This window comes from Populus alba, chromosome 12, assembly GCF_005239225.2.
Source record: "Populus alba chromosome 12, ASM523922v2, whole genome shotgun sequence".
In the NCBI taxonomy this organism is placed as follows: domain Eukaryota; kingdom Viridiplantae; phylum Streptophyta; class Magnoliopsida; order Malpighiales; family Salicaceae; genus Populus; species Populus alba.
This window is the reverse complement of record NC_133295.1, coordinates 6280749-6301240: the sequence shown is the minus strand read 5'-3', so window position 1 is coordinate 6301240 and position 20492 is coordinate 6280749. Positions and strand designations below refer to the sequence as shown.

General features: G+C 31.8%; 1 protein-coding gene across 2 annotated transcripts; it reads left to right on the top strand.

Annotated features, from left to right (window-relative positions):
- The first annotated feature begins 14055 nt into the window (after nucleotides 1-14055).
- Nucleotides 14056-16002, top strand: LOC118030223 (mitochondrial import inner membrane translocase subunit TIM17-2). 2 transcript variants are annotated; one of them, XM_035034243.2, is made up of 2 exons: nucleotides 14056-14922; nucleotides 15637-16002. In XM_035034243.2, the coding sequence occupies exon 1, from the start codon at nucleotides 14180-14182 to the stop codon at nucleotides 14843-14845; it is 666 nt and encodes a 221-aa protein (XP_034890134.1). In that variant the 5' UTR covers nucleotides 14056-14179; the 3' UTR covers nucleotides 14846-14922; nucleotides 15637-16002. The 2 variants fall into 2 exon arrangements, with proteins under 2 accessions (XP_034890134.1, XP_034890131.1); XM_035034240.2 differs by having other exon boundaries at nucleotides 14056-15130.
- The last annotated feature ends 4490 nt before the right edge of the window (nucleotides 16003-20492 follow it).

The window sequence follows — 20492 nt, the reverse complement described above, 5'->3', positions numbered from 1 at the left end:
TCTTTTTTCTAAGTTTCACCCTCTCTTTATATTCACAAATTTCAGTAGTTGAATTCATCAATCAATTCTTTGATTTATGTGATAGGCCTGCATTTAAGATGAACATTTACCATATATTAAGGCATTTTATAGTATTAGACTTGTTATTATAAAACATGTTTTAGTTAAGGAGTTATTGATACTTTAAGTGCAAAATGATGATATAAAACCTTGATAAATATGCACTTTTAAATACTAATCACACCCCCCAACCAGCTTATTACTAGTCCCTAGTAATCAAGGCTTGAAAATAGAAAAACAATTTGCAAGTTCCACAAAGCAAGGCATTCATCATTCAACTTTCATTAATCTATCCAGATAAACAAACTCTCATTAAATTTATATTCTTGCTTTATATTTCTTAAACAAGATATTAATAAACCTTCTTTTTATGTGCTCAATGTATGAAAACATAGATGATGGGGCTTTTGTTGGAAGAAAACAATATTATGTTCGTATGTTTAAGGTTAACTTTCTTAGGTTGGGATTATTATTATTATTTTTTTCTTCTTTTTTTTTTTATTTTTTTTTATTTATATACACATACAACTTAAAACACAATGTATCTTTAACCCATGTAACAAGTTTTAGGCTAATGACTCCTAGACCAGTTGGTCTTAGGACATTAAGTGTTGAGACACCCATACGAGCTTAGCAACTCGGGTTGCAGATACTGATACGTAGATAGTGCAATGTTTGATTCCCTTAAGCTTTTCTCCATAACCCATGTAACAAGCTTTGGGCCAATAGCTCCCAAGTCAATTGACTTTAGGGTATCAGGTGTTAAAACACCCCTTCGGGTTTAATTGCTTAGATTAGGGAGGCTACGAAACCAAACTTATTTACATTTTTATTATCATCAATATTATCGATTTGTTTTTTTTTTGCAAATGGTGTACTATCTCTTTCTCTTAATTGTTACCTTTAACAAAAGAACATAAATAATCTAATAATCTAATGTGCAACCTACAATCATATGTTAAAGTGTGTGTGTGAAAATGAAGATTTATGAATACTTGTTAAATGAGCATATAAGCAGAATCAAGTGCTAACAATACGAGAGTTTGTAAACTTGAATATTTCAAGAAGTATTCTGATAGACCTTGTTAAGAATGTTTACTAAGATGCATCTCAAGAGTCACTTTAACAAAAGAATTCCTTTTACTCTGTCATTTTAGTAACAACAGTTTTGCAAATAGTTTATGAAATAAAAAACACAATTTTTTTTTTTAAATATCAACTACTACCCTTTCCCCCCAACCAAAATGAGACATTGTCCTCATTGTCTTAAGGTAGAAAGATAGAGTATAGAAGACATCACCTGAAATAACGAACATTGACAAACCTGAAACACACTTAAACAAATATAAGAAACAACAAAACACAATAATAAAACCAAAAGACACAAAGTTCTTACAAACAAAGGCTCAAATCCAATCTAAGCTTTTTACGGCTTTCCTTAGTTAACCAATTTATGCGACTCATGGAGGGATTAATTACAGGGATGAAAGATTGTAGTTGGTCAATCAATTGTTCAGCAGTAGCAGCTGAGATTATGATTTGTCGTGCTGAAGATGTTAGAAATTCATGTTCCACAGCATGATCAAGAAAAGACAACAACTTATCATAAAAACCATTAACATTTAACAAACCTATGGGTTTATGGTGAATGTGCAGTTGAGCCCAAGAGGAAATATGAAAGATCTCTTCCAATGTGCCCAGACCACCTGGCAAGGCAATGAAGGCATCAACATGGTTAAACATTGCATTTAGTCGATCAGACATTGTGGGGACCTGTAATTCCTCTCCAATTATTTTTCCAATGATGTCCCCTTGTGCTAAAGCTTTGGGGACAACCCTCAAAACTTGACTACCTCCTAAAAATGCAGCTTTTGACACTCCCCTCATTAACCCAAGGCTGCCTCCTCCATACACTAAATGAATCTTCCGCTTAGCTAGTATCTGACCAAGATGATTTGTTGATTCTAAGAACTCTTTTTCTTTCCCAGGACTAGATCCACAAAAAACACAAATATTTTTTATTTTAAGAGCTGAGGATCTTGCCATTTCAAGACTTGTTTATGCTTGTATGGGTTGAGTAGAAATGAAGGAAAGAAGAAGAAGGTTTTATAGATGAGAAAAAGAAAATGCAATTATATCACACATATGGAAGCCAGTTGGAGTCTTTCTCTCTTTCTCCCCGTTTTTTTTTTGAAAAAAAAAAAATATGGATGTACAGGTAGTTGTGATTGTGGCTCACACCTTTCCTTGGTTTTACGTCCAAGAACAGCTTAAACGCCCTCTATGGGTCGGGGATAGGCTTCCCATCCAGTTTTCTTAAAAACTGGCAAACAGGGTCTTTTTTTTTTATATAGTCAGATTCTTAAGACTATGATGAGCTTGTTCTTTATGAAAATAGGGTCATAAATCATGAATTGTCCGATGCACATCTCCACTACGATGAGACTTAAGAGTCAATAGAAGATTATTTAATGACTCTCTATGTTTTGAAATAAATCCTACCTTTTGATAATTTTCACAGGTTTTGCATAATGCATATGAGTCCTTAAACGTGGTGGGCCAGTAAAATCCACTTTGTAAGATTTTTGCAGTCGTCTTTTTTGATGAGAAATGATCCCCACATGCTTCAGAGTGACAAAATTTAATGACACTACTTACCTCATTGTCGGGAATGCATCTTTGAAATTTTTGATCAGGACAATATTTGAATAAGTAAGGGTCATCCCAATAAAGGTTTTGCACGTCGCTCAAAAACTTTCTTTTATCTTGGTTATCCAAATGAGTTGGCAAAAATCCTGAAGCAAGATAATTGTTATTTTTAGCAAACCAAGGCATTGAACTAAGAGAAAGTAAAGATTCATCAGGAAAAGTAATCATTGATTGGTGTGATGTTAGATGTCGAATCTATTGTCAACTTTGACAAATGATCCGCCACAACATTTTCGGTGCCTTTTTCATCATCGATTGCTTCCTGTTTGGTCATGGCATGAGGAAATGGAAGTGCTGGTGGGAAATCAGTCTTTTCTTTGCAATGTTCAGATTCAACCCCTTCCTTACCCTCAGAGATTGATTCATCATTTTTCTCACAAGGTTCAAGAGTGAGTTTTTCAATAACCTTACCACTACGAAGAGTGATGACTGATTTGACTTAATCCATGTGTTGGCTTCCAGAACTACTTGCATTTGCATTATATTGCCCCTTTGGATTTTGTTGTGGTTGAGATGGAAACTTATCTTTCTCTTGAAAACTGGAATTTTGCAAGAGCATCTTTAAAATTTGTCATGCTTTGAGCAAGTTAAGTGTTGATTGTCTCTTGCTTTTCAATGAATACATGCAATGTTTCCTCAAGATTTCTTCTAGGAGGTGGAGCATAAAGAGGTGCATATCCATGAGAATTTTAGAAATTATGGTGTGCTTAAAATGGTGGCTGTGAAGTTTGTGCATTGTTGTTATCACTCTTCCAACTGAAATTCAGGTGATTTCTCCAACCAGGGTTATATGTTTGCGAGTATGGGTTATGATTGGACCTTTGAAAATTGTTTAAAGCATGAGCTTGTTTATGGAGGCATTCCTTGAAAGAAGGCAAAGTTGGACAATCATTGGTTGCATGTTCATTTGTTGCACAGATTTGACACACAATATCTTGAACAGATTTTAATTGACCACTCTTTTTCAATTCTAATACCTTGACTTTTCTACCTAAAGATGCAAACTTGGCTTGGAGGTCATGATTTTCCCTAAGGTTATACATACCTCCACTAGATGTATGAGGTTGGGTTTTACTTGGTGCCTCATAAGTACCCGTAGTGTCCTAATTTTGTGCATTTTCAGCTAGCAAGTCTAGGTACTCCATTGCTTCATCAGGGTCTTTATCTTCAAAAGTTCCATTGCACATCAATTCCACCATTTACCTATCTTTAGGTGTTAATCCTTTATAAAAATATGAAACCAATCTCCATATTTCAAAACCATGATGAGAGCAAGTATTAATCAAGTCTCGATACCTATCCCAACATTGGTAAAATATTTCTCCTGGTTTTTGCGTGAAAGTTATGATTTGTCTTTTGAAAGAGTTGGTTCTGTGAGATGGAAAAAACTTCTTTAAAAATTGTTGTTGCATTTCATCTCAAGCATGAATGGATCCTGACCTAAGATTTTGTAGCCGTGTTTTAGCTTTATCTTTTAATGAAAAAGGAAAAAAGCTTTAATCTAATGGTATTCATGCTACAATTTAAGTCATTATAGGTGTTACAAACTTCTTCAAATTCTCTCAAATATAAGCATGGATTTTCTAGATCTAAGCCATGAAAAGAAGGTAAAAGTTGAATAATGTCTGGCTTAAAATTAAAATGGGATGCATCACAAGGGAAAACTATGCATGAGGGTGCACTTGTTCTTGTGGGATTCATGTGGTTTCTAAGTGTCCTAACACGATTATTCTCATTATGAAGTGACTGGTTATCTTCTTCGGCCATATTTTTTGAAAATGATAAGGATACCTTACAAAGTCTACCACTTAATGTACGTGACCAAACACTCATGCACGTGTAGAAAGAGAATAAAAGGAAGAAGAAAACAAAAGAAAAAGAAACAAAACAAAAGAAACAAAGTTAGATACAAGAAAAGTGAAAAGATAAAATAAAATAAATACTATAATTTGTACAAGAATTTACCTCCCCGGCAACGGCGTCAAAAACTTGACACGACCAAAAGATTGATGTCTTCTCCCAAATGCAGGAGTGTTGAAGTAAAAATAACCCGGCAAGACCGGGGTCAAACCATAGAGAGGTTAATTTTATAAATTATAAATAACAAGACAACAACAACAACAACAACAACAACAATAACAACAATAATAGTAATAGCAATAATAATAGTAGTAGTGGTAGTAGTAGTAGTAGTAGTAGTAGTAGTAATACTCAGTACATGGCGTTGTTATACCTGAGAATGATCTAAAAGATCGGGTCACAGGTTTCCAGCCTATATACTGAGTTTATGAAAAGATCAAAGAGATATATTATATAATATAAACAGAATGTAAATAATAATAATAATAATAATAATAGTAGTAGTAAGTAGTAGTAGTAGTAGTAGTAGTAGTAGTAGTAGTAGTAGTAGTAAAAAGAAGAGGAGGAAAAAATTAATGAGAACTTTGAGATGGAAGATTAATGTAAAGATTAAACAATGATAAAAACAAATGTTAAGGTTAGAGGATCCACCAATGGCATTTCAAACAAGTATAATATAAACTCTTATTACTCAATTTGAAAACCACACACGGAGGAGGTTCCAATCGGATGATTTGTCATTAATAACTCATTATAAATTATTAACATGATCATATTAATTATCTTATTTACATAACACCAAACTTTTAAATATTGTCAGGAATTCATGATGTTAACTGATGTTAACAACAAATCAAGTTCCTTTCATAGCCTAGGTGTAGGTAATACCATACGGTTGGGCTATGAGAATGTCAAGCATTTGTTGTACCAAGTGTTATACAACACAAATCTAGATTAACCATTTAACAAGCAAGGTATTAAGATTTATTAAGATAAAAAGATAAGACATGTTAATATTAAACATTAAGGTCCATGTTGAGTTTATACCATACTTATTCTTACACCATTAGTGTAACCTTTTCACCTTGACATAATAAACTTAGCTAAACATAATGAAGAAGAGAAATATAAATAAGATACAATTTAACTAAGGAAAGAAAAGGAAATGAAAAGCATAAACAAGGTATTAATGAAAGCAAAACTTAAGAATTACAAAAAAAAACATAAAGAGAGAAATAAAGAGCATGAACTTGATCTGAACAACCAAGCCCCCAAATACATGGAAAATGCCTCCTTTTATAGGCCAAAATTCAGAATTATTGATTTGATGACTAATTGTTGAGTGGGTGGCCAACTTTTAACTTTGTGAAAATCCTTATTTTATTGTCTGAATAAAACGAAAATGCTAGCATCAAAACTGGGTCCACTTGAAAGTATGAAAGTTGTAGGAAATTGACTTAGCTTTCTAGGAAAAAAAATAGAGGAGATTTGGACTTCTAAGACTCCAGATATGGGCCAAACACTGAATAGTGTTTGGGCTGCAGGACAGATTCGGACTTCTCCGTTGTTGCTATAATTTGGACTTGAAAAAGGCCTTCTTAGGTCTTGATAAAAACATGGAAGTTGTAGGCCTATGTCTTACTGAATCTGTGTAAACATTTGAGGTCATTTGGACATCTAGAACTCGAGATATGACCCAATTACCGAACAGTGTTCCAGTTTGGACTGCACCAACATCTCTTTTCTAAGTTTCACCCTTTTTTTATCCTCACAAATTTCAGTAGTTGAATTCATCAATCAATCCTTTGATTTATGTGATAGGCCTGCATTTAAGATGAACATTTACCATATATTAAGGCATTTTATAGTATTAGACTTGTTATTATAAAACATGCTTTAGTTAAGGAGTTATTGATACTTTAAGTGTAAAATGATGATATAAAACCTTGATAAATATGCGCTTTTAAGTACTAATCAACCACCCTAGGCGATTGTACCAAGAGAATTTTCACTTTTTCATGATTGTATCTTTTTTATGTTTTGTATTTTCTTTCCCTGTTTGTAATGGACATTACATTTTGAACATTATGGCATGTTTTTGTATTTTATTTCTCTATCGCTTATGATTTATCATTCTTTCCCTATTACTTTTCATTAATGACAAAGAGGGAAGAATTGGAAGATTTGTGATAATAGATATAAAACATGATTATATGATTAAAAGAGAGAAACCTGTATGTATAGATTATTGTTAATTGTTAAAGTCTCCAAGGGACTATATTGCAAAATATAAGGGGATATTTATCTTTTAATATCTATATGTATACATTAATTGTCATCATAAAAAATAGAAAGATTGTTAACCATGACCTTTGAGTCATATTAATATTTATAGATTGTGATGATAACAATTAAACAAAAATAAACTAATGATATGCTTGGTTGAGATTAAGTTTAAATAGGTTTATACGAAGATCATCAATAAGCATAAAAAATTAAATAAAGAAACAAATCAACAAGTCCAAGATATAAAGCAAGTGAAGACTTAGTTTTTAAGGATTCATTTAGTGTTTATCATGTAAATCTTTATATCTTACTTGATAGGAAAAATTAAAATGAATTCACACATTTCACATTGCATGAATTATAGAATTGATGTAAACCCCTGCATAAATATAGGATCATAGAAAAAAAAAAAAAAGACCTCGATGAGTATTGGAGACTCAAAATGAAAATAAATTTAATAAATAATAGAAATGATACTAAATGTTTCATGTGAGAGAGAGAATGATCTCTATAAATAAATTTAAAGGTATTGTTGAAGTTGAAATAAGAGTCATGATTTTTAGTTTAAAACTTGTAATGTTGGTGAAACCAATGATGAGTTTCATTGGATAAAAGAATAAGAAAAACAAGAAGATATGTAAACCCTGATAAATAAACTTATTACGACAAATTAGTGATAAATATGGTAATATTGAATTCATTGAGTATAAATTAAGGGGAAATGTCATGAGAATCTAAGTAAATAAAGTAATGCATGAAATTCAGATTTTAAAGTAAAAGACATTGATTGTCTAGTTTTATGGTATCGATAATATATCTCAATCCAATCATTGAATCGGGCTGAAATTTTGTAAGGCATCTCCAGACTTACTGGTTTATCTTAGCTTAAAATTCCATGTTAATTGGATTTTGGGAAGGCTCTACGAGAGTACTCTAAATTGGGTAAATTGAAAAAGATGACACAAGGGCATTTTGGTAATTTATATAAAACAATATTCCCCTTTCCTCCTTTAAAGATGGCCCACGTCCTTTACAAAAGGAAAAAACATGAGGGAGACCATTTTTCTCCCATTTTCTTCATATCGTCTCCATTTCTTCAAGCTGAATCAAAAGGGAGTGTTATTGGGAGGATTATATCCAAGAAAGCAAATTAAGTGACTATATTTAAAGAATTATAAAGCTTGAAAAAAACAAAGAGTAGGAGTTGGAACTTGAAAGAGAAGGACATGAGTTTTGTAGATTTTCACAAGAATTCATTGAAATAAGTTAAAGTAGCAAAGGGTAGGAACTTCGACAATCATATCTTAACTTTCCACTGTTGGATTAGGTTGCTTTGGATATGTTATTATGCTCAATGTCATCTACATTCTAATTAGAGGGATTGTCAATAGCAGACTTCATTTAAGGGTTGTCACTGGAAGAACATTTTTATAAAATCACCCTTCAAGAAAGCCTCGCTCGTTGACCGTCAGATCATCTTTTCACCGTTGGATTGATCTGGATTTTGGATATGTTGTTCATCTAGATGTTATATAAATTATAAATGGGTAAGATCAGAAACAAACACTCCTGCCATAAATTGTACTTCTCAAATAATAGGTCTCTAATTTTCAGGAGAAGCATTCAAAGCAGCGCATGACTTCTCAAGAACATGTATAACTAGAGTTCAAGGTAAGGGTCGCCCCCTTGCTTCTTTAAATTGTTTAAATTCTTGCAATGCTATTATGTGATAGACATTATGCATATTTTGTACAACCATGTATCAAGATAAATATATTGCTATGTGAACATTGTCTACGGGCAATATAAATATTGTTGCGTGAAAGTTACCAACTAGTAGGAGAAATATTATTATGGTGTGAACATTGCCAATTAGTAAGAAATGTTACTGTTGTGTGAATATTGCCAACAAGTAGAAGAAATATTATTATTGTGTGAATGTTGCCAATGAATGAGAAATATTATTATTGTGTGAATATTGCCAGCAAGAAGAAGAATATTATTATTGCGTGAATGTTGTCTACGGACAAGAAAAGTATTATCGTAAAAATGTTGCCTATAGGCAAAAAAAAAAAAAACTATTTTTATGTGAATGTTGCCTACAAATACTAATTCTATGTGAATGTTGCCTATAAATTATGAATATGTCCACCTGGCTAGAAATTTGTATAAATACATATACAAATTGTGATCAACCACAACGATGTATATCTACATGTAAATTAGAAGTTGACTAGCTAATCTGTTGATGGCTAATGGCATCCGTGTTGGGATGACCGGGAATGATTGACAAGATTAGCTGTAAAACCTCTAGGCGAAAAATTATAAATTGACTAGTTTCATGTAAAACAAAAAGAAAACAATTCATAACTCTCGATCGGGTTATCAGAAAATTCTAAAAATTTACGTGGAGCCTTCTAATATGATGCCTTAGCTTGGGTTAAAATTTCAGAATTTTTAGAAAAATTCAGAAAAGTTGACGAAAAATCACAATTTGACTAGTCTTACGTTATTGGGTGTAATTTTAAGTCCAGCCATCATATTGAGTTGAAATTTTATGAGAAACCTTAAAATATATTAAATAAAATTTGGTTAAAATTTTAGGATGAACGGAGCTCGATAGTGCTAGCAAAGAATAAGGACCGTCAAATGGAAGCAAAAAGGCTCATTAAGGGTAAAATGGTAATTTTCCATTAAAACTAAAACAAGGCAGCCCCTTTTTTTATTATGAACTGCCGACTGGGCAGTAACAAAAGTGGAAAGAAAAAAAAAACAATAAGAGAAGGACGTGAGAAATCAAGAGAAAAATAAGAAAAAGTGAGAGAGAGCTTTAAAACTTGTAAGATTGAAAGACTTAGAACATTAAATTAAGGAAGAATCAAGTGAAGGAAGACATAAGAAAGGTGAGGAGGGCTGGCCACACTAGGAGGAGAAGAAAAGTTGGGAGAACTTAGCTTGGTAAGCATGAAAAATTTAGATTATTACTTGAATGAAGTGTTTTTGGGTTCATTTGAGTAAGTAATCAAACAATGACAATTAAATTTGATTTAATTTCTTATATTCTTGATTTTTGTTAAATTAGGGTTCTTATGAGAATTTGGGAGTTTTGAGAAAAGTAGTAAACATGATGGAATTGAGGTAGAATAGTATAGAAATAGTGAATGTAAGTAGCAATTAAGAAAGAAATTGAATAATTTTGAAGAAAAGAACTTGTAATTAAGGATGAGGAAATATAGGGATGAAGTTTTGATTGTTTTATGTTTGAGAAATGATGTTCTTTATCTTATGTGAAGTATTCAAAATATGAACAAGTGAAGAAACATCATGAGAATATGAAAAGAAGGAATAAATAAATGGTGGAATAGTTCATGGGAGAATTCTTTAAGTGAATTAAAAGAAGAAAATTGATTAAAACTATATGTTGAAAATGAAGTGATAAATGAATGAAAATTTTGGTGTAAACCCCAATTAAATAATAAAAAAATATTATGTGCTTCAAATTTAGGCACGTAGGAGAAATAATAATGTAGTGCAATTTGATTTATTCAGGAGTTGTTTCGGGAGTAGGGCATCAGGTAAGAGGAGCTGGGCCATCACGAGCAGACGGTAGGTGATTCATCTTTTTCTTTAAAATTCAAAGTTTCATTATTAGTTATGAGTTGTTTATGACATGATGATATGGAAGAAGTAGAAGAAGAAATTGTTGGTATTATAATGGGGATGTCGGGTGGTTCGTATGGAATTACCGGTTAGTATGGAATTACCGGTTGGTATAGAATTACCGGTTGGTTAGCATGAATTACCGGTTAGTATAGAATAGTATGGAATTACCGGTTCGTATGGAGTTACCGGTTAGATTGGCTATTATAAAGAATAGCCGGATGTTGGGTAATTCGTATGGAATTACCGGTTATATTGGCTATTGATAGAGAATAGCCGGATGTTGGGTAATTCGTATGGAATTACCGGTTATATATTGGCTATTGATAAAGAATAGCCGGATGTTGGGTAATTCGTATGGAATTACCGGTTATATATTGGCTATTGATAGAGAATAGCCAGATGTTGGGTAATTCATATGGAATTACCGGTTATATATTGGCTATTGATAGAGAAAAGCCGGATGTTGGGTAATTCGTATGACATTACCGGTTTGATTAGTGGCCATTTAAGAGGGTTAGTCGGGTTTGAGGTAAAATTTGTGAATTACCAAATAAAAAAAAATATATTAAACAATGAGTGTTGGTTACAGAGATCTTATAAGTATAAGATTAATAAATTATAAATGGGTTATTAATGTTGATATATTTTGAAGACTTGTGCACATAATAGCTTTATCATTTTTAATGTGTTATCTTCCTTATTTCTTATTAATGTTATGTATACAGGTTGTTCACGAAGTGATGCGGAGCGTTAGATATAGGCTTTGTGTTTTAATCTGTTTATTTTGTGGGATGTAATATATTTGCTTTATATGTAATTTATATTATACGTAGATTGTAATATATGTGTCATGAAGATGTTTGCTTTTGGTACTTATATATTTAAAAAGTATGAGTAAGGAATCAATATTATTAAACTACTCGAAAAGAATATTTATTAATTATAATCATGCATGTTTAAAAGATGGATGCATGTTAATGTGATAATTAGTTCAATATGAATCTTTTGAATTTATAATTGTTTGTAATTAATGTTTTATATGTTGATGATATAAGGTTGAGAAAATACAATGAAGTATAGTTATGTGGAATATTGTATGATGAGATGAGATGAGATATGATCCAGGATGGTTGGATCAAAATGAAAGTTTTGAGTATTGTGATTGAATGAAGTATAGTCGATAACTTGGTAACATCAGAAAACAAAGGAAACTTTGCTGAAATTTTCAAAAAAAAAAAAAATTCCCACAATCTTCGACATATTATTCAATACTTGATATTAGTAAAGAAATGGTTGAGATTTCATGACATCATAATTTGAGGGTGTTACATTAGCTTTGACTAATGACATCTCTGTTAGGATGACCAAGAATGATTAATGATGGCTACTGGCATCTGTGTTGGGATGATCGCGAATGATTAATGAGATTAGTTTTGACTAAGTATATTTATGTCAAAATGATCGGGACTATTTTAAGTAGTCAAAACTAGACAAAGAAATATGTGTGTGTGTGTGTGTGTGTGTGTGTGTTAAGTATCCAATTACAATAATTAAGAATGTCTAAAATGATTCACGATGATCACCGGAATTTGGTATTGGAAAGTTAAGGGGTTTCTACATAATATAAGGAATATAATATATGTCCATTATATGTATTGCATTAAAAATTTAGATCTTATTTCTTGTGTTTTGTATGCTTGTATAAATTAATGTTGTAATAGGATCTTCTCGCACCCAAGACACCTAATAATCTTCTAGGACATCACTTTTACTAAAATTATGTAATATAAGCTAATTGATGATAGTTTTAGCAAAAATTCATTACATGTAGAAACTTGTAAAAATAAATGGAATTTACAATGCATATCATGTATATATACCTGTTCTATAAAGACAATGTACTTAATTTAATTTGAATATGTATTCATCGAGAAAAACCTTTCTGCCGTTAATCTTTAACGTGCTTCTTATCCATAAATATTAATCATGCAAATAGGAGTAATTAATTGTATGTGATGGTTGATGAGATACAATAGAATGAATAATTAGTGAGATGAAATTATGATCCAGGATGATTGGATCGGGAATTGCTACGACGGGTGTTGTTTGAAAAGATGATTATGAAGGGTTAATGTATATTTGATGATTAATGTCGACACTTCGGATGTCAAAAAAAAAAAAACATAGAAGGAACTCTGCCAAAACTTTAGTAAAACGATGATAATGTGATATACTACTATAATTAGAAATCCATCAAGATCTAACCATTTGATAGTTTCCGGGATGGATCGGTTGGCCGTTATACCGACACACAAAAAATTGCCCAAATTTTTAAGTACCATATCTTTGGAATTAATTATAAATGCTTACGAAATCGTCGGGTTTTACAATTGATATGCATCTGGTCAGTTCAAGATTCACCAGATTTAAAACTATTAAAACTAGATTCTAAGTTGAACCGGTGATTGCTTGTTCATCATGGATGAACGTCTTGAAATCTACAAGAATCGGTCAACCGATTAGCTTGACTAATCTAAAACGATCAATTGTTTTAATTGTCAGAGAAATACTAATGAATATAAAATAACTAGTTTTTGCTATATACATATATAAAGCTTGTCTAATTGTAGAATTAGATACAAAATTTGAACACACACTCACACACAAACTATTTTCATCTAACACTATCTAATAATAATCATTATCATGTCAATAAATCAATTTCTCAACTCAGAACACTCCAAAATCAATTAAAAAATACAAAATCAAACCGAAAAACCTCACAACCTTGATTCATTTTATCAAGCAAGATAAAGAGAAAAAACACATCAATGGAACTTTTATTGTCGAATGAAATTCATTAACATTAAAAATAACTTTTTTTTGTGGCCTGAATGTGGCAAACCAATAAATTTCTTTTTTATTCGTTGTTTTTTGATTATTTTCTCTATTTTATTTAAAATTCAAGAATTAAAATATGAATAAAAAAACTTTAAAATCAAAATAAAAATTATAAAACTTTAAGATTAACCATACATTTTCTATTTTTTTTACAAATTAAAATTTTATCCCGTGAAATTAGATTAAAACCCAAAACAAGAAAATTTTGAATAATGAAGCACCTCTTTTATACTCTAGTTTTTTTAATTGTAAAAAAAAAAAAAAAAAAAACCGTAGTATATTTCAAGAACAATATCGAAGATAAAGGTGACAATAAAAATAGTACTATTCCTCTTAACAAACCGACATTACAAACCGAAATGCAAAAGGAAATATAGTAATTTCAAGCACAATATCATAAAATAGTCCAATTTCCTCTAAACCCTCCTGCAAAGTTAAAAAAAAATAAAAATAAAAATAAAATAAAATTCTGCCGCTGAAAAACAGTGACTATAAAAAAGTAGTCCTATTTCTGTTAACAAACCGAAATACAAAATGAAAATATAGTAATTTCAAGGACAATATCGTAAAATAGACCCCATTTCCTCTAAACCCTCCTTCAAAGCTGAAAAATTAAAAAAAAAAAAAAAATCTGCCGCTCTCTCTTCTTTCCTGTCGAACGAACCTAACAAAACCTCCCTCTAAGAATCCTATCGCCGATATGGGAACACCCGAAACTTCTCGTGAGCCGTGTCCAGATCGTATTATCGATGATATCGGCGGCGCTTTCGGAATGGGAGCCGTCGGTGGCTCAGCTTTCCACTTCATCAAAGGAGTCTACAACTCTCCAACAGGCACGCGGCTTATCGGCGGAACTCAAGCAGTTCGCATGAACGCTCCGCGTGTTGGCGGTAGCTTTGCCGTCTGGGGCGGCCTCTTCTCTGCCTTCGACTGCTCAATGGTTTACCTCCGCCAGAAGGAAGATCCATGGAACTCGATCATCGCTGGCGCCGCCACCGGTGGCTTCCTCTCCATGCGGCAAGGGCTTGGCGCATCGGGTCGGTCGGCTCTTTTTGGTGGCGTGTTACTGGCTTTGATTGAAGGAGCTGGAATTATGCTCAATAAGGTAATGAGTGCTCAACAGGACATGCCTATTATGATTGAAGATCCTGTTCCTTCTATGGCTGGTGGGCATGGTTCTCCTATGGGCCAGCCCCACGCCCATGCCCAAGAGGGTGCATCTGCAAGTGGGACGAATTCGGGTTCGTGGTTTGGTGGGTGGTTCGGTGGAGGGAAGAAGGAATCAGAGGCTAATACAAACGGAAGCAATACTGAGATTTTAGAGAGCTTTGATGCACCACCAGTGCCAAATTTTGAGTACAAGTGAAAAAATCGAAAAAGATGAGCTTGTTTAGGGTTTTATTAACTTGTTTTTAGGAGGTAATCATTTTGGAGCTTGTGAAGGTACAAACTTGTTGAACTCGATCCTTGTCCTCTTTGAAATTTTATTTCACTGCTTGAATTATGAAACAGAGTGGCAGCAATGTATAATAATTCACTGCCAATTTTGTATTTTTTTGTTTTTTTGCTGAGGTTAATGGATTTTTGCTGGGGTGGCTAATTCTCAATGTTATTGGATGGGAAATGGTATCTCAATATCATGGAGACCAAGGTCTGGCTTGTTGAAACTCGGTTTGCAAATACAGTGTTTGTGGCTGTGCCTCCATCTCTCTATATTTTGTGTCAGCTTGTGTGTTTGAATTTGATGTTTTTTTGTTTACTTTTGTAACTTCATTTTGTGCCTTTGCAATGCATGTTAAGAATCTACCTTTTTGCTATTTGGTAGGAATGCTTTGATTGGCTTAATTTATCCTTTTATGTTCTACTTTTAGTACTCTGTGGCTGGATTTCTTATCAATGTCTGAGAAATAGTTATTGCATATGATGATGAAATATTGAGTATTGAAATAGGCATGGGGTTAGAAAACAAATTCTCCTTTTCCCTACCGTTGGAGATTTTCTATATTTTGATGAGATATTGTTGATGGCACTACTTTCTGGTGAGCGGGTGTGCTCCTGATCTGGCTGTGAACTGTCTCTTTCTCTTCAGTCATAAAAACCTTGCGATTTACTGCCAGCAGTTAATAGACGTGTTTATTTGCTGTGTGCTTCTTGCAGGCGTTAGGGATTCAGCCACAGAATATATAGCTAGAGATATAAATACGCTGAAGAATGATGGGCGTAGCTTTAGCTAGCTAGCTGTGCTGGTTTATTGACCACCGCAGTTGAAAATTGGACAGCTGCTTTACAGATTAGACACTACCTCTTACCTTATTCATCGACTCTGCCCCTTCTGTATTTTACATGTGTTTTAGTATATTCATATAATTATTTTTAAATTGTTTTAGCTTGGTCAAGTTGAGATTCAAATATTTTAATTTTTTAATTTAATTTGGAGTGATAGAATTTCAAATCAAAATTTTACAAGTGAATATGTAAATGAAGACAATATAATTGATTATTGAGTGTGGTTGAATTTTTTTTTTTTTTTTTGCTTATACTAGTTATGGTTATGGCTTAGTTAGTGTTAAGGGTTGGTTTCGGTATTGTTTAGGGTTCAACTCAGAAGTAATTTGAGGTTTGGTAGCTGTTGTGGTTTTTAATCACGAAATCTTTCAAGCTGTGATTTATTCATTAATCATGATTAAGAAACGTGATATTTATTAAATTATATTATTTCAGCAATAGTTTTTTTTTTTTTAAAAAAAAAGTATACTAATAAGCAAAACTACCCTAAAACTACAAGAAACATCCTCAATTTACTTTATTCTTGAGTGCGAAAAATACATGAATTATCTAGCAACCAAATGGAAACAAGAATAAGGTCCACGACTTTAGGTCAAGTTAACTCAATTGGATCTCCTATATTATGTCCCACCATCCCTATTTTATAAATTATTTTTAATATCTAACACATTTTCACCGGGTGAAACTCAAGCAGGGATCATGCCTTTTGTGATTTCCAATAATATTCTATGAAGGTATTTTAATCTAGTACACTAGGAATTACAATTGTAAAAAACACTAAAAGATGTGTTGAAATTAATGTCCCTTCACAAAGCACTGTTTATTAAAACAATAGTTTTTTTTTTATCCTAATTTTTTTTTGTTTTTTATTTGGTCTTTTGACATTAAATTTATTAGAAGTTGATGTTCATAATTTGTTTCTCATCACTCTCCAAGGGACTACCATCATCTTGGCAAATCATCTTACCATTCAGTTGGTTCTCAATTTTATAAGAATTTATGTGATTTTATTATTTGCATAAGTTTGAAAGCTAGGAAACCAAAATTGAATGAGAAGAAAAAATATAGCTATCTTTTAAAAAAAACTTTTGGTCCCTCTGCTTTTTGATCATTTTTCCCTTAAAGTTTTATCAAAGTTAGTTTTTGATCCATTTAGTTTGAGGATCAAATGTTTTGGTTCAAGGATTTATTTTCTTTCCATTTTGATTCCTAATTTAAGAGATGAGAGATAAAGTCAATAAAAAACAATGAAGAAGGAAGAAAGTTATAAGTTGACTATGATTCCAGCCATGAAAAAAGTTTTTTTTTTTTTGTGTTTTATTAAGATGTTCTTTAGCCCTTATCTTGTAAAGGCTTTTTTTTATTATTATTATTATTATGTGATTTTGTGCATTGGGACCTATTTTTTCCAAGTTTAGTATCACCAACGAGTTTTTAAGGTCTCCATAGTGTTTTTAGGTAAAAAAAAAAAAAAGGGTTGAAAAAAGGGATTTTTAAATTCGTTAGACCTTAAATTTTCAACTATAACAATTGATATTTGTAATCTAAGTATTTTGAATTAAATGACATGTATCAAGCAAAACATCATATAAAAAAAATAAACAAAAAGGGCAAACAATATATCCATATATCCCATTAGAGAAAAAAAAAATAATAAATCTAGGCATGTAGGTATAAGTTTTCAAGCCCAAGTGTGTCTAGGCTTGAGCTTCTGTCCAAGCATATTGGTGTGGTAAACCAAGCCTGAAAACATCTCTCTCTCTCTCTCTCTTATTCAAGCCCTCCTATTTTTAATGTAGTTTTTGGTTTGTTTTAAATTTTAATTAAGACCCTTCTTTCTATTTTATAGATTGTTAAATCATTCAATTAAGATAAGGTTATTAAATTAAGTAAGAGCTATCTCCTGGTTATAGGTTGAGGGGTTAACTTAGTTAGAAAAATATTTTATTTCGATGAAATTTAAATTATTATTATTATAAAATATTAACATTTAAATAAATAAAATAATCTTGGCTTCTTGCAGAACATGATTATATGTTTTTATCTATATCTATCTCTCATATTTCCGACTTGGTATTTGATTTTAAAAAATAAAATTATGATAATATCGATATCTATGAATGCACTGAAGCCTTAACTAATTTTATTAAACGTACGCTTCAAATTTTAAATTCACAAATTAGAATTTTTCTTGGTACTATATGTTGACAACAATTGCACGTATTTTTTTTATTTAAATTTTGATTATGACCCTTCCTTTTATTTTTTAGATTGTTAATTGTTCAATAATAAAAAAAAAAAAGACAAGGTTATTAAACTTGGTAAGGGTTAAGATTTAGGTTGTTGCTACCCAATTTTAACTTTATTTTTTAATTTATTTTTTAAAAAGTAGCAAAAAACAACAAGAACCTAAAAAAATATGTTTTTGATGTTTTTGTGTCACTTATAATATCTTTTTCTGCGTGTTCAATTGTTAATATATTTTTTAAGTTGATGTTGAAGTTGGTTATTTTAAAAAAATATATATATCAAAATGTAAAAAAAATGTGAAAACAAAAAATTTAAAAAGCGACCAAATATAAAAAGAAAGAAGTTAAAAAGACAAAATTATTTTCTGGTTGCTTGATCATAAGTTTTTTTAGAGATCAATAAATTGAAAGTAACAAAAAAAAAAATTCCCTGCACTCAAAAAGTGAGAGACCAAACAAAAAAAGAAGCCAAAAAGAAGTCTTTCTCACATTTTCTCTCCACTTACCAAAAAAAAAAAAATAATAATAAATAAAAACCTGATACATGCCAAAACACGTTACCTAGTGTAAGGGATAGCACGAAAACCTCTTGCTGGAGTTTTCGGGTTACTACTGTTGTCGGTTGGAGGCTGGCATTCGGCTGAGGAGAGGAGCTCAAACATTGCTACCCACAGACCATTGTTGCTGTTTTGCGATGTTGGTGTTGTTCCAAGTGCAGAACCGAAGAGAGGAAACTTGATGTTGTGGTTTTGGTTCTTGGCTACTGGAAATCACGGCTAATACAAAGGAGATGAGTAGCAGCTATTATTAACGTTGCTGGAGGAGGACACTCAGTTGGTGATGGTTGCGTGCTAGTGTAAGGGCTGGCGATGGTTGTGTGCTCTTCCTGCTGCTTGCTTACGATGTAGAGAACATGACGCTGCTGAAAGGAGGAGCTTTCATCGTTGCCGTCAGGAGAAGCTAAGAGACGTCGCTAGCTGCTGGACTATTGCTTGCATAATCTGCTACTGTTACATGAAGGAAGCTGTTGGACTATTATGGTTGTGGTTTAAAAAAAACAATTTAATAAAAAGTGTTTTTTTTAAGTTTGTTGTTAATTTTGAAGTGTTTAGATAAAACTGCGGTTGAAATTATGGTTGAAAAAAAAACAATTTGTTGTGTTTAGTTAATATGTTTTTTGTATGAGGTTTGATTGAAAAACTACTAAAAAGAACATTTTATATATATATATATATATATATATATATATATATATATATTGGCAAAATATTGTTGTTTTAGAAGTATGATTACATAACAAAATGAATAATCCTTGTACATTAATAAAAGTTTTTCATTGTCCCATCAAACTATTTGCAATTCCTTCTCGTACAAAATCTATACATGAAGGCCACTATGATCCTTGAATAACTAAGCGAGGTACAATATCAGGTAAAAAGTCATCTGGAATGAAATTGGAATTGCGATCATACTCAGAAAAAACCTCATTATCTTGCGATCATCTTCTAATATAGTTATATAGTGTCATTAATGCAACTACAATTTAGTTATGGTTTTTAAAAAACATGTATTTAATTAAAAATATTATAGAATAAATTTTATATGTAAAATAAATAAATCAAAAATCTATAAACATGTTCTTGTTTTTACAAAATTAAAGTTTAAATGCAATTATACATGAATTAAAAAAAAAATTAGGTGGACAGAAACAAAAGTTATGATAAATGGTAGTGTATACAGCTTTTGGTCAACTAGCAAAAAGAGAAAGGATGGTCCCTTCGAGAATTACTGCCTCCATGCTTACACAAAAACAACATCATCTCAACAGGCAACAAGCTTTCTTTCTCTTGTGTTCGTTATGATAGACCAATCATTGTTCGTCAAGGACCAAGAGAAACACGAAGGTGTAGGACCCACTATGGAAGGATTTTAATCTTCATGATGGCCCTCGACACAGTGGCGGAGCCAGAGTTTTTTAAATGAGGGGGCAAATTATTAACAAATACTATACTATATAGACATGTATTAAAAATCAATTCAAAACATATATATTAATTCATATCAAGTAAAATTAATATAAAAATACTTTTAAAATGAAAAAACTTAAATTATAATTGTTCTCTTCGAGTTTTCACACTTTGAAACCGCTTCATAATAGCTTCATTATCAATCTTATCGAAGATATCTTTCTCAATGTATACAACCAAACTATCATTCATCCACTTATCTCCCATCCTGTTCCGCAATCTACTCTTGACAATATGCATAGCAGAAAAAACTCTCTCCACTATAGCAGTTGCAACTGGTAGAAGTAATGACAATTTGATAAGCATATATACTAATGGAAATATCAAATTCTTCTTTGTTTTTACCATTTTCTCTGCAAGACTAGCAATACCTTCAATACTAGAGAACTCATCATCACCACGTAGATCAATAATATACGTATCAAGTTAGTCACCAAGTACCATAAGGTCC

What these genes read in the sequence shown, in the direction of transcription:
- LOC118030223 (XM_035034243.2), top strand. Translation starts at nt 14,180, where the DNA reads ATGGGAACACCCGAAACTTCTCGTGAGCCGTGTCCAGATCGTATTATC.